The sequence below is a fragment of the Camelina sativa genome, chromosome 17 (assembly GCF_000633955.1).
Source record: "Camelina sativa cultivar DH55 chromosome 17, Cs, whole genome shotgun sequence".
NCBI classification, from domain to species: Eukaryota; Viridiplantae; Streptophyta; class Magnoliopsida; order Brassicales; family Brassicaceae; genus Camelina; species Camelina sativa.
Window position 1 is genome coordinate 33,519,913 of NC_025701.1, and position 14,775 is coordinate 33,534,687.

General features: G+C 34.3%; 4 protein-coding genes across 5 annotated transcripts in view; 3 read left to right on the top strand and 1 right to left on the bottom strand.

Annotated features, from left to right (window-relative positions):
* On the top strand, positions 1,528-7,044 carry LOC104758803 (E3 ubiquitin-protein ligase BRE1-like 2). The gene is made up of 19 exons (XM_010481747.2): positions 1,528-1,854; positions 2,039-2,200; positions 2,323-2,410; positions 2,499-2,729; positions 2,812-2,979; positions 3,150-3,340; positions 3,423-3,506; positions 3,592-3,711; positions 3,798-3,984; positions 4,066-4,226; positions 4,655-4,726; positions 4,944-5,020; positions 5,096-5,290; positions 5,376-5,448; positions 5,560-5,646; positions 5,789-5,926; positions 6,013-6,215; positions 6,297-6,459; positions 6,626-7,044. The coding sequence occupies exons 1-19, from the start codon at positions 1,741-1,743 to the stop codon at positions 6,755-6,757; spliced, it is 2,646 nt and encodes an 881-aa protein (XP_010480049.1). The 5' UTR covers positions 1,528-1,740; the 3' UTR covers positions 6,758-7,044.
* On the top strand, positions 10,183-11,954 carry LOC104758804 (protein YLS3-like). Its single transcript, XM_010481751.2, has 3 exons — positions 10,183-10,718; positions 11,331-11,429; positions 11,568-11,954. The coding sequence occupies exons 1-3, from the start codon at positions 10,382-10,384 to the stop codon at positions 11,681-11,683; spliced, it is 552 nt and encodes a 183-aa protein (XP_010480053.1). The 5' UTR covers positions 10,183-10,381; the 3' UTR covers positions 11,684-11,954.
* On the top strand, positions 13,474-14,120 carry LOC104758806. The gene has a single exon (XM_010481754.1). The coding sequence runs from the start codon at positions 13,505-13,507 to the stop codon at positions 13,988-13,990; it is 486 nt and encodes a 161-aa protein (XP_010480056.1). The 5' UTR covers positions 13,474-13,504; the 3' UTR covers positions 13,991-14,120.
* The window catches only part of LOC104758805 (F-box/kelch-repeat protein At1g55270), a 3,284-nt gene continuing 2,603 nt past the window's right edge, over positions 14,095-14,775 (bottom strand). The window contains exon 3 of one of the 2 annotated variants that reach the window (XM_019239792.1): positions 14,095-14,775. This exon is cut by the window's right edge and continues 3 nt beyond it. In XM_019239792.1, coding sequence (XP_019095337.1) covers positions 14,488-14,775 — 288 coding nt within the window. In that variant the 3' untranslated portion in view covers positions 14,095-14,487. The other variant, XM_010481752.2, reaches the window with a different exon arrangement.

Consider the following 14,775-nt stretch of genomic DNA (forward strand, 5'->3'; position numbering starts at 1 on the left):
GTTCTGAGGAACCAACCTCATCGAAATCAACCCCACACTCTGTGACAATGCCCCGAATCAGATCAGACGCAGGGGCGAATCTTGGCCGGAACGGGAATCTGAAAAAGCTTGATGTCTCTTATAACCACCTCACCGGACTTATCCTCATGGATTTATGCAGAGGCGAGAAGCTAGAGATGTTGATACTCTCTAACAACTTCTTCTTTGGTCCAATCCCAGAAGAGCTTGGTAAATGCAAGTCCTTAAACAAAATCAGAATCGTCAAGAATCTTCTCAACGGAACTGTACCGGCGGGGGTTTTCAATCTACCGCTAGTTACGAATTATCAAACTCACCGATAATTCTGAATTCACCGATTCTCGAACTCACAGATAATATCTTCTCCGATAACTCAGGCAAAATAAAAAACTAGATCTGAAACTTTGTTCTCGAGAGAGAAAGTGAATCAAATTAGAAGGAATCAATCTAATGTTTTTTGCCCACCCAAATTTAAGAGAATCCAAAAAAACAGGAATCGATCGTTCAAGTTTTTTGTGTTTCTTTCTCTTCAAAATCACAGAAAATTTAAATGTAAGAGCAGAAGATCTCAAGAGCAAGAGCATAAAATCTTAAGGTTTTTTTTGGATCAAATTTAATTATAAATGGCATAAACCATAATAAAACACACAACTCAGATATAGAAATAATTTGTAAAATTTTATGTGTTATTCTAGTAAGACAGAAATCTCAACGTGTTAGTCTAGTAATAAACCTACTTTTATGTAATATTCTAGGTAATTTCCCTAAATCTTTATGGTCTATATTTCTTAGAAACTAATATCTCACTTCAATTTTATTATCATGTTTAGATTTTTATAAATACATTTACATAACTTGTTTTTTCACTCCACCATACATTAAAATCTTACTTACATTCTAAAACTAATAACCCATTCTAAATTTTGGAATATACTCATTTTTTGGTTATAATTTTAATAATAACATCATTACTAAAACAAATTTATAGTATTATTTTTACTATTTTAAAATTTTCATTTATTTTACTTAATTCATTTTTGATAGTTATTGTTTTTATTATTTACTAAAAAGTTATATTATTGTTTATACTATTTTAAAATTTAATTAATTTTAGTTAATTCGTTATTTATCTATTTATTACTATTATTGATTATAAATAATAAATATGTAATGAATGAATATTAAAAATAGAATTTTTAGGCAAAAAAAATTGATTAGGTGGATGTTGATGTGGAGGAAGGAGAAGTGACCAAAGTTAACTTTATATATAGTAAGTTATTGAATTAAATTCTTATTTTACTATTTTAAAAATCAAACTGATTTTATTAAATTTATTGTTGGAAACAAATTTATGTCGAATCAAGCTAACTTCAATATCTCTAGTCGCTATTTAAATTACGTTGTTGGGCTTTTGTTTTACTTATATTCACGTAGTCTAGGCCCAATAAGCCTTTTTAATACCTCAACGACGTCGTTTAAGGAGTTTTGTCTCTTTGTTAGATAAAAAAAAAAACGAAAACAAAACAAAATCAGTCGATTAGAGGAGAAAGCTCAGAAGATTCTCCGGCGACACCTCCTCCGCCTCTGGACGTCCGTATAACTCAATTTAGCGATTCTCTGTCAACGAGACATATATATTGCTTGAATTTTTAGACTTTAGAGTTTCTGCCTGAACCAGCTCGATTTTTTAGGGTTTTTTTTTTGGGTTACTTTTGGAGTGTTATGGAGAATCAGGAATCGGACGAGCCGATGCAGAAGAAGCCTCATCTTATGGACTCCGTTTCTCCGACTTCCATGGCCCGTAATTCCTCACCTTCTCATCCCATCGCTAAAAGTGTAAGCTTTTTTTTGCGATTGAGACTTCTCGTTGAATACTTCGATAGGGTTTTTCTATAATGAAATTGATTTGAAACCTGGTGTGCAATTGTGTTGTGTGTATAGCTGCAGTGTCAGAATGATGCAAATAAGGATTATATGTAAGACAGTAAAAGTGAGTTTCTTTGGTGCATGTTGTTTTCAGGTTGATGCCACCGTTCTACAGCTTCAGAATCAGAAACTGGTCCAGCAATTAGACCTTCAGAAGAAACACCTCTACGATGTTGAAACCAAGATCCAAGAGTTGCATATCAACCAAACATCTTATGATGATGAACTTATCTCAGTTAACCGGCTTTGGAATCAGGTCAGCAATTACTTGGCTTTCAGGTGGTCGTGTTCCTCTTTGTATATGTAGAATACCTAATTGCATCGTTTGATTTTTTAACTCAGAGTGTCGGTTTTATTTGTGCTTATATGACGATTTAGTTGGTGGATGATCTGATATTGCTTGGAGTTCGTGCCGGGGCTAATCATGAGGCTCTAAACTACTTGGACATTGTAGATAAAAAGCGAGGTGTTTATAAGAGTTCTCCCTCTTCTTTAAGTATAGTAGTTGCTTACATTTGCGTAACAATTAAGATATCTGTCTCCATGTAATCTAGGTTCAGTTCCGCCATGCCCTGCTGATGAAACGTTTCTGTGTAGACTTCTGCAAGTAGATTCCTTAGATACTAGAAATGGTGATGAGGTAGTAAGGAAGGTTGAAGAAGCTCTTGCTTTGCGCCACTCCTCTACTATGGAGTTGATGGGACTCTTTGAAAACACCATTGCTACACAGAGGGCGAAAGCTGAAAGCATATCACAAAATTTACATGCTGTGAAATCGGCAGAAGGTTGGTTGGTGTTCCAATTGTCGATTTCATTTTTTTGTTTTAGTGGCTATAGACAATTCACAGACTTTTTTTTTTTTTTCAGATGCCACCATCCAGTTGTCTAACATTAATGATTTGATGAAAGAGGAGGCCAAAAACTTGCGTGAGATAATTGATGCTTTGCATGTGAGGCACAAAGAACATACCGAGCAAATTCAGACATACATAAGCAGCCATTCAACAGATCAATCCGAGCTTAAACACCTCAAAGGTTATATATTTTATGATTCTAGACAACATGAGAAATCAACTGTTTGTTTCTTTTAGCATAGCACCTTTTCCATTTTGAACGTTGGAACCGGGATGTAAGAATTTATGTTAATTAGCATGTTAACATCTCATAATTGCTCTTTGACGATTTGGTATCTTTGGTTATTAAAGGTCAACTGGAAGAAATCAAAGCTGAGCTTGAAGAAAATAGAAGAAAATTGATAAATCTGAAAATGCAGAAGGATGCTGCATGTGAAGGTTATGTAACATCACCAGCAATAGCTAATGGAAGTCTTTCTCCTGAGAAGCCAGTAGATAAGAAAAAGTTGCGTGAATTGAAGGAATCAATTGATGAAATAAAGGTAAATACCATTGATAGAGTAGTTCATGTTTGTGTTTTCTTCTCACGTTTAAGCTTATAATTTTTTTGAATAATTAATCTAGATAATGGCAGAAGGTCGTCTGTCTGAGCTTCAAGCCGCACAAGAGTATAACCTTTCCCTGTCAAGACAATGTCAAGATATTGAGGTATATCTATAGAATTTAGGGAAAAGGAAATATCTAAGAGTAATAGTTGCAGTTTACAATGATATGTTTTACTTACTGGATGTAGAATGAGCTAAAGGATGACCAGTATATATACTCGTCTAGACTGTATAGTTTGATCAAAGATCAACTTCATCACTGGAATGCTGAACTGGACCGGTATAAAATTCTGACTGAGGCTATTCAGGTCAGCATCTTATTCAATTTGCCAGTGTTTCTATCCCTAATAAGTGGGTGAATATTTTGTCCATCTTTGTCTAACCTCTGCTTCAGGCTGAAAGGTCATTTGTAATGAGACGGGAGAAGGAACTAAATCTGAGGGCAGAATCCCTTGAGGCGGCTAACCATAAGATTACCATTGTTGGTTCTAGAATTGAAGTGCTGGAACAGAAGTTGCAGAGTTGTATAGTTGAAAAGAATGGATTAGAGCTTGAAACGGAAGAAGCTATTCAAGATTCTGGTGATTTTCAATCCATTTCATTACTCATTGTCTATCTAATGCTTTACTTTCGTTCTGTAAAATAAATTTTGCATGTTTCAGAGCGGCAAGATATTAAAAGTGAGTTTATTACAATGGCATCAACCTTATCTAAGGAGATGGAAATGATGGAAACACAGCTAAAACGGTGGAAAGACACTGCAAATGATGCTCTTTACATGCGTGAACAAGCTCAGTCGCTGAGAGTTTCCTTAAGTAACAAGGTTTGAACGCAACCACAGCTTATTATATTCGGTATAATATTTCTCTGTTTTTCCTGCCATCGACTTTGTATAATTTGTTTGTTTTGTGGACTATTTGGTCACTGCATGGATTACTTGTAAGGAGTAGGTTACTCAATTAATAATGTGGCACATGCTGTTCTTTTCTAGAATTAGAATGCTAACAAGATGAGGAGAAGTGGAAATATTTTGTTGAGTTTCAGCTATTCTATTTTGACTGTTTTGTGCGTTATTGTCAATGCAAAGGCTTTGACTAATATACAAGTTTTATATGCAACATTAACCGGTATAACATCGAAATACAAATGTAGAATCTCTTTCCCTTGTATATAAAAATGTTTTGCTTCAACTATTTGGTCCTTTGTAATTGGACTGCTCCCTGAAATATTGGTTTTCTCTTGTTAACAAAGGCAGACGAACAGAAAGGTATAGAGGATAAATGTGCCGAACAGATGGCCGAAATTAAATCTCTCAAGGCTTTAGTAAGTTTTCTTTATGTCCTTTAACCCATCTACTCCAATTTTTCTTTTTGGTAATTACCATGTTCTTTTGCTCTATTTACATGCCTCTCTCTAACCGTATCTTAGGCACTTAACTCATCCGCTTGCGTAGTTATCTTTTCTCTTTTAGGAATTCATGGATACTGAAACTTCAGAAAAATTAGCAGTAAGAGTCTGAATGTCAATTGTAACGTTGCAGATTGAGAAACTTCTGAAAGAAAAATTGGAGCTGCAAAATCTAGCAAGCATCTGTACTCGTGAGTGTAATGATGAAAGGTATGTGACCATTTGACTGTACATGAGCTCTCCAATTTTTGCTGAAAACATGAGATATGTGCTTTCCACTTTCAGAGGATTGGCAGAAATCAAGGAATCACAACGGAAAGCCCAAGCTCAGGCTGAAGAGCTGAAATACGTTTTAGATGAACACTTTCTTGAATTGAGAGTGAAAGCGGCTCATGAGACGGAAACTGCTTGCCAAGAAAGGCTTGCTACCGCGAAGGCTGAAATTGCTGAATTGAGGACTCAGTTAGATCTTTCTGAGAGGTATACTCTCTTTTGATACCACATATAAGCTCATTCATCTTATTCTTTTCACCGTTTTGGGGGCATTAATCAGTATTATTTGCAGGGAGGTTTTGGAACTTAAGGAGGGAATTAAAGTTAAAGAGCAGGAGGCAGAGGCATGCATTGCTGAAATGGAGGTATCTTGCAATCATCCTTCTGCCCGTTCTTTCTCATTTTGATTTTGAAGGAGTATTAAAATCTAAAAGTAAAAAATGTGCATGTGTCTCATCAATACTTTGTTTTTATAGACTATCGGTCAAGCCTATGAAGACATGCAGACACAAAACCAAAATTTGTTGCAGCAGGTGGCTGAGCGGGATGATTATAATATCAAGGTAAGTTCTAGTGTTAATAGGACATTTTGATGGTGAGATATGGGGTTTTTACTCTCTTTTTTTCAATTCTTACCTTTAATTAATTTCTATCTAGCCTTTGAACACATCAGTTGTAGATTATTTGTTTGATCTATGATGCCAGCTTGTTTCCGAGAGTGTCAAGACAAAGCATGCTTACAACACTCACTTATCTGAGAAGCAAGCAATGGAAAAGCAGCTACAACAAGTTAATGCATCAGTAGAGACTCTAAAAGCAAGGATTACACATAATGAGGAACAGGTTAGAAGCTTTCACTTATGTAATTGCTGGAACTCTCTAAAAACTGCTCTCATCAGTGACATTTACTAATACTCTGATGTTCCCAGATGAAAGGCTGTTTTTCTGAGGCTTATAAATTGATTCAAGAAGATCGTCACCTCGCTATCAGCCTCGAAACCACCAAGTGGGAAGTAGCTGATGCTGACAAGGAATTCAGATGGCTCAAGTCGGCTGTTTCTTCATCCGAGAAGGAATATGAACAGATCAGTAGGAGGACAAACGACATCAAACATGAATTGGATGATGAAAGGTGGACCTGAAAACAGATCTCCTGTTTGAACTCAATTACTACATTTATGACAGATTGATATGATTTCTATCTACTGAACAGGAGGGAGAAGAAGAAGCTTGAGGAAGAGCTGATGGAGTTGAACAAGGAGCTTGAAGAGTTGGGTTCTGAGAGTGTAGAAGCTGCGATAGTGAGACTCCAGGAAGAAGTTAAGAATTGCAAAAACATCCTCAAATGCGGCGTTTGTTTTGATCGGCCTAAAGAGGTAACAATGCTCATAATCCTATATCTCACCGTAAGACAGACATTATGATTTGATAATCCTTTCTCATCACTGTCATAGTAATCATCAATAGTCAAATATCGCATCATAAAAAACCGTTTTCAGCGCATATCAACAACTGTTGTTTTGTTTTGAAACAATATTGCAGGTGGTAATTGTGAAATGTTATCATCTCTTCTGCCAGCAATGCATCCAACGTAGCTTAGAGATCCGACACCGGAAATGTCCAGGTTGTGGTACTGCCTTTGGCCAGAGCGACGTCCGGCTTGTCAAAATGTAACTCGGGCCAAAGATATTCACTCACACATGCACATGGTGTTGGTACATAACACACTTAATCAAGGTCCACACAATCTCATCTTCCTTCCCACCCTTGAATAACATTGTAAGATTGTTAGTTAGATATTATTATAATATTGTATCGATTACAACACCAAATATCTATCTGGTTTTTTCCAGCTAAGAGGGTGAACGAGAAATTAGGTGGTATCTTTATGGAGAAAGTGTAGGTTTTAGGTATGTGACAGTCGTGTTTGTGTTACCTCCATTTATGCCTTCGTTTTATGACATGGGGACCAACAAAGACATCAATATCACAAATGAACGGAGATAGTTAATTTTGTATTTTTCAAATTTTTCAAAAAATCTAAAGAATTATATAAGTATTCCTAAAAAGAACTGATCAAGAGCCGGGGGAGTATAGAGAAACTTTTCTATAATTAGGATTAGTAAAGTGATGTTTTGGGAGCTATCTATATCTATTGTTAGGTAGAGATAATGTATTGTAGAACGATACCTAAGTAACTGGTCACATTTAAGGCTTTGAATGCACATGAAGATGTTCTAATCTCTTATCTACGATAATCATTGTAGCTAGTGTACTTTTGATTAAGAAATGTTGATATGACTACGTTATTGTTTCTAGTTTAGTACTGTGAGAAAGGCTCAATTTTTCAATCTACGAAAATATCATTCAAAAAGTAAAATTGCACTTCACCTCTTCTTTTAGAAAAAAAAAACATATTAACACATTGATCGAACGATTAAAAATGTTGGGTGTGTTACATACCCAGTATATAACTTTGGGGATAACGCGTAGATATTACTGAAATTAGCTTTATAAATATATGTAACTAACTTGTACTTGCGTGAGGAACCTGAGGGCATCTGCAGCGGCGTATTAATCGACCGTCCTTCATAATAAAACGATTTAATTTAAATCAAAATGTGATATTAAGCGAAGGAACGTTCCTTCATATGGGACGTTTATTTCTCCGTCTTTCGTTACACATGGCAGCGTGTGAGAGTATTTTGTTTTTCTCTCATTTTCTTCTTTTGCAGAATCTCTCTCTTTCCTCTCTCTCGACGAAACGGTGGGGTGGAGTGAATGGTACTGAGCTTTACCCTGATGTCAAATACATGACCGTGAGCGAGTTTCTTGATACTCTTCTCTAGGATTATAACCAAATAGCAAAAGCAATCACATTTTGTCTCATAGTATTTCAGAGATCTCTTTACAATTCTGTAACATCTATGTTTCTTGATGAACCCATCTCTCTAGTATTATTTTTACACAATTGATCTGTACTTGGAAAGAGTGTAAGACAATTGCTTTTGATGATTTAAAGATCCAAATTTATCAGTGACATGGTATCAAGATCATAGTTCAAGCCTCCATGTTTTGAATTCTCAACACATGAAAATCCAAATTATAGAAAGAACAACAATGAATTTATCAGTAACTTTGTAATTTTCTTATGTTTTTAATATCAATGTTATATGTTTTATTTAAATTAAAATTTTAATATGTTTTTACATATTTATTTAAATAATTAATTTTTAAAATTAAAAATATTATGAAGAACCAAATTCTGAAGGACACCAATGCTAATACAAAACTTAAGAAACTCTCAAAATAGGAATAAAATATTTGAAGGACCAAATATCAGTCCTAACCGATGCACATGCCCTGATGAGAACAAGACAACAAGTGAAAGAAGTTACATTACTTTTTGTTTCGTTACTAGTATGACCACCCATACGTGTCTGAATTTTGTCAAGCCCTCGAAGACTACGTACATTTACGTCAAAGAAATGGCAAACAAACAAAATGAAACTAATTAATAAAAGGGCAGAAACAAAACTTCGTAACAGCCATTAATACTATATGTTTTGATATTTAGAAAGAAATAGTGTTGCTGTATTATATGATCCTGGTGTTATATTAAAAAGAAATGCGATGTTCAATTTGAATAATCTAACTGGTAGTTGATTTAGATACATAAAAATACACATACGAGTTTCAAATATCAGGTCATAAAAACATTAATTTTGGATGATCGTAGAGCTTGTTTGGATCAATCAAAGAGACATGTACCCCCAGCTGTGTCTCGTATATTGAGCGGTGAAGTAAAGTTAGGTTCGTTGAACATCCTAATAAATTTCTCCAATCAGTAGATGAAACTATTAATTATAATTAGTCTTTCTTTCTCAAAACGTACCATTTACGTATGTACCCAAGATAGTGATCTAAATCAACCAAGTTTTCAAGCTCTTTATCTCATCTTCATATAGGGAAATAGGTACCTATCGCTTTCATCGATTCTTATGTTAGACACTACTGTAGGAAAGTTACCAATTGGCCAAAGTAGAAACTGAGCTAGGATTTTAGATCCAAAAAAGTGTAGCTTTAGTTCAGCTAGTAAAAAGATAATATTCGTCCCACTTCTTACAAAATCCACATGCAAGAATATCACCAAGCTTGGAAAAAAAAGTTATTACTATTTATGTTTTTAGATTTATCAAGCCATATATATATATATTAATCAATGACTGATCCAAAAAGGGTTAAAAAATGATAGGCTGATCGAGTTTCCGCAACTTCAAGATATACAAAACAAAATCATAAGAAAAGGACAATAATTCGAGGTGGCTTGAATTAAAAAACATGACAATCACATGCATGCAAGATTGCAGAGTTCCAAGGGCTCGACCACCATTATTTCCTCTCACTAATTTTAGGCTAATCATTAATTTAGCCATCAACCTTTAAGAAATACTACTGTACTATACTAGACTTACTAGTACAGTAGTATGATTATATGAATACATACAAATATTACAGTAGTATGAAATTACATCAAGAAAATTTTGGGGTTTTTTTTTGAATAATAGATAATATAAACGTTCCGATTGTGACAGACACCACCTTCAATCTCTATCCAAATTACTTATCATCCAAAGTCACTCATAAATTGTAGATTTGGTATTTTGAGAAGTATCAATTTATTAAATTATAATGCTTGGAATATCCAAATGTTTGTATAAGACATTTGATTTAGTAGTTGGTCCTTTTAATATTTGTTTTACGTATATCCTCACCAGATCTAAATATTTTAATGCCATCATATTATCGTAAATATATTGAACCAACCACAACCACAACCACATGTATGTACTGGGGATTGACAACTCCAGTAACTCACAATGTTTCATAAATCTAATTAAAGCTATGACCGGTGAAACTATTTGCCAAAGAACTCACGATATGGACAAACCTTTTTTTGTTTTTGTTTTTGTTTTTGGCCTTATTTTTCCATTATCTCACCAGTAAATTGGCTCATTCCTCTGAAAAATATATAAGCCATCATAAACACTCATATACAAATCATCAGTTCATCACACATTCAAATGATATTATCTTGAGTACATAACTATAAATGTTAAACGTAATAAATGATCCCATCCATATCATCCAACCAATACGTCGACACTCTCAGAGCCATATATAAACAAACATACACACGATCATACAAAAAGAGACTGAGAACACGTTTCTATCTATATTGCATTATCAACACAAACATATATAGAAATCTAAAGAGAGAACACAACGCATCGAACCATGGAGTACTCGATAAGAGCCCTAATCATAACCATCGTGACAACCTCCATGTTGCTAGGGTTTGGAAGCTCAGATCTGGCTCAGGACAGAGACGAGTGTACGAACCAACTCATAGCACTATCCACGTGTCTTCCGTACGTTGGAGGAGACGCCAAGGCTCCAACAAAAGATTGTTGTGCAGGGTTTGGCCAAGTTATAACGAAGAGTCAGAAGTGTGTTTGCATATTGGTCAAAGACAAAGATGATCCTCAACTTGGTCTCAAATTTAACGCAAGCCTAGCCGCTCATCTTCCCGCCGCTTGCCATATAACGGCTTTTAACATCACTGAGTGTATTTGTAAGTTTTTTTTCTTCTATCTCTCTCATTTGTTGAAGTTTATTTACTATATATAAAGTTTTATGGAGCTTGTTTTTATTAGTATGTATAAGTACAGGTATCATATATGGATGTTTTTGTTCGAGTTCTTCTAATCTTGAAGATCACATACTATGTTATAATCCATATATGTAGTCTAATAAATATTATGAAGAATTCTTTGTTTTAGTTGTTATAGATGCATATACTACATGGAAATGACAGAAGTTCAAAATATATAGCATGAAGTATTTTTAGTTTTGAAGTTTTGGTTATTATGCAATATACATTTTCTTCGTCTTTTTAATATAGTTTTTACCTCTTCTTTTTTTTTTTTTGTTTTTTTTTAAATCTAATTCTGGATATCACATATATACTACATATCCATCGTACGTTCTACAGTTTTTGATATAGACCATAAATATGAAGCATTGTTTCAATTACGAAACTGTTTTGAAATGGAAATTGCAGAAGTTTTTGTAACAACAAAAATAGTATTCATTTTTTATTTTTGATTTTTTTAAACTAACTAGGATTTCCCATTAATTTATAAAATAAGTTAGCTAACGTTTTTGCCTTTTAATTATGGGAAAGCGGTTCTGCATTTACCTCGAAACTCAACATTGGCTAAAGAGTTTGAGAGCTTAGGAAGGATTGAAGAAAATTACAACACCACATCTCCTTCACATAAAGGTAATTTAACTTAACTTATACTCCTTGATCATATTCATTCAATTCTTTTAAATAATTTTCATCGATAACTAGATCGATGATTAGTTACTGACCCATTAAATTTACTGATGCAATAATTTCTTGATATAACTTAAATAGATGGGACAGGAGGAGGAAAAGCTGAATCAGCCAAGAGTAATGGATGGAAGAAGAAGAGTTGGTTGGGTGTTGAGCTTTTAATATTTGCTCTTTTCCCTCTCATCTTCTTCTTTTGATTATCTCTTCTCTTCACTTACACCTTCTTTTATTTAATGTTCCCTTCGCTTTATTTATATTAATGAGACACATGCTGCATGTGTATACACATCTCTATGCATGTAAAAATGTAGTTTTTTTTATATCTAAGCGTACGTAGTACATTTTAGTCCCGTTGTTTATCAATCAGGTCTTGTACGCTAGTGTTATATGGATTGCCGACTTGATATGTTTTTTTTATAATTAATGTTGTGTTTCTTATATTTTATAGAATGATGAAAAAATAATATTTACGTTTGTCGTATTTAATTAGTTTGAGCGTTTAACACATGTTATGTGTATTTAAAATACATTATCCTATAGACGTAAAAAATAACAGCCAGCCAGTCAAGATCCACAGCAAATCAATTATATAATAACATTAAAAAGTTTTATATTACAAATACATAAATAATTAACGTGGAAAAAGGAAATTGTAAACAATTTCGATGAGAGAGTGGAAGTAAGCAAACTTTTTGATCGGAAGTCTTACAAAATATTTACTTAGATAATTGTTCACACTAATTAGATCAAATTAAAAAAATATACTATATTTCTTGATAAGGTTTGGAGTACCCTTCAACGACCGGAAGCGGCAGCTGTGCCGGTAGAGGAGAAAATAATTGTATTTTAGACACTGCAACCAAATGTGACTCCGATCCAGATTAAAATATAACTAATGCTTGAACAACATATATTGTTGAAGAAAAGTGGTTCTTTATCTCTTTTAAAGTCAAACTACAATGCTAAAACATGATTCTAGAGTCACCATCTTAACAAAAATGACTCAGGCTATTATACTAAGAAAATAAAACTTAGCTAATAAAATACGTTTAATTTGTATAACCGATTCTCTACTAACAATAACATTCTTTGTTGAAAAGCACAAAAACCTTAACAAAAACCCTGTAAGAGAAAATGTATGAAACCACAATCTCTCAAAAATCAAGAACAATCGAAATTAATTTACATTGTAGTTGATGAAATATAGCAGTATATATTTTCCTTCTAATCATCAATATTCTCTGCAATACAACAGGTTCACACATCTCTAAAAAAAAAAAAGAAGAAGATTGGTTTGGATTTGGACTTATTCGTTTATATGTATCGAAAATAACACTTTACCAACCCACCCACACAAAACATATCTTGCAAATGTTTAATCTTAAATCAAACAGCATAGCTATTCAAGAATATCCTTTTATAAAAAAAATTCAATTCTTAATAACTATTATATTTCGCAACTTAATCATTTACCATAATAATCTTAAAATTAATGGTCATTGTTGAGCTTATTCTTTTCATGTATAATAACACTTGACCAACCACATCTTGCAAATTTTTTTATCTTAAAATCAAACAATATAGCTATTCAAGAGTATATATATAAAATTTCAATCGTTAAATAACAATTCGCAACTTACTCATTAACCATAACAATTTTTTAAAAAATTAATGGTGATTTTATCAAATTCACCCAAGTAGAGTAGTAGTATTTACAAAATAAATTTCTTCAAAAAAGAAAGTTAGGTAGTATGATCCCAATATGGATCTCTCTAGTTGGACCAACAATGATATAATATGATATTATCCACAACAGGCCCAAATATAATAAAGAGTGTTACACGCCGGTACCAAAATACGAAATATCACGAACATGTTACCTCTCATACACGTGGCAAGTCAAACTACAATAAGGAATCTTACAAACTTTGTGAATTCCCAATTTTACCCTCAACGTTTCTGTTATATATAAAGCCTCCTTAAACCTCAGTGTCATTCAACTCATTAACCAACCAACAATGGCTTCTACTTCATCTTCTTCGCTCGCACTCTGCTTCTGTCTCTTCCTCTCTCTCTTGTCTCTCTCCACCTCTTCCCTAGACTTCGATCTTCCATCTCTCCGTGGCGATGACATCCACGATCTTCTCGAACGCTTCGGGTTCCCGAAAGGTCTTCTTCCGGATAACGTCAAGTCGTACACTGTCTCCGAAGACGACGGCGCTTTCACCGTTTACCTGACTTCTCCTTGCTACGTCGAGTTCGGCGATCAACACGTTTTCTTCGGCAAGAAAATCGTCGGTAAATTCGGTTACGGAGTTGCTAAAAACCTCAATGGAATCCAAGCTAAAGAGGGTTTGCTTTGGTTACCTGTCACCGCCATGACATCTGATCAAACCGCCTCCACGGTTGTGTTCTCCGTCGGATTCCTTACCAAGTCTTTACCTGCTTCCTTGTTCGAAGATGTTCCTTCTTGCTCAAACAAACTCTATTTACGAAATGCTTGAATTCGCCACACCAATGTCTGAACTCTGAAGTTTGTGATTCCAATGTCTGAAGTTTGTATTTCAAAAGTATTTGCTTTGCTTTGTTCCAAGTGGATGTTTTAAACTAATAAAGAGTATGTTGTTATAACTATTGCTCAAAGAGACGAAAGATTTAAGATTTACAGAGATCACAGAAAACAAAATGTCAACAAAACACTATAACAATTTGCCAAAACCAATTAAAAAGAGATTCCTATAAATAAATACTAACACAGATTTAACACCAGAAGAAATGGTGAACAAATGTAACCCACCTCACTTGTCTTGGCTCTCTCTTGGGTCTCTCATATGATCTTGTTAAGACCGGACATGAGTTCTTGTCGAGAAGAAGACGATTCTCATTGGTATTACTCTTGAGCCAGATTTTGCTTCTTCCTCACTCTTCTTGGAAGGTCAAAGGTGGGTTGGTTTCTTCTGAACAATTTGACTCCATTGATTGAGTTTTCAGGTTTCATTTGTCAAGCTTGAAGCACTTGGCAATGCACAATATGGCTCTTCAATGCTCTCCCTGCGATACTCGACCATATATTACTGAGTATGTTCTTGGACTGTCCTTTTACGGCTATGTTTTCCCACACTCGAGGGTCGTTCTTGTCAGGATTCGAGACATCAACCAAACTCATGCTCATGTTGTTCCGGATTATACAAAGCTTATTGTTTAGAGGAACAAGAGCAGCAGCTTCAAGCGACTTTGAGTTTCCCAAATGAACTTTACTGTCCATGAATTTGTTCCATGAATCCGCGGT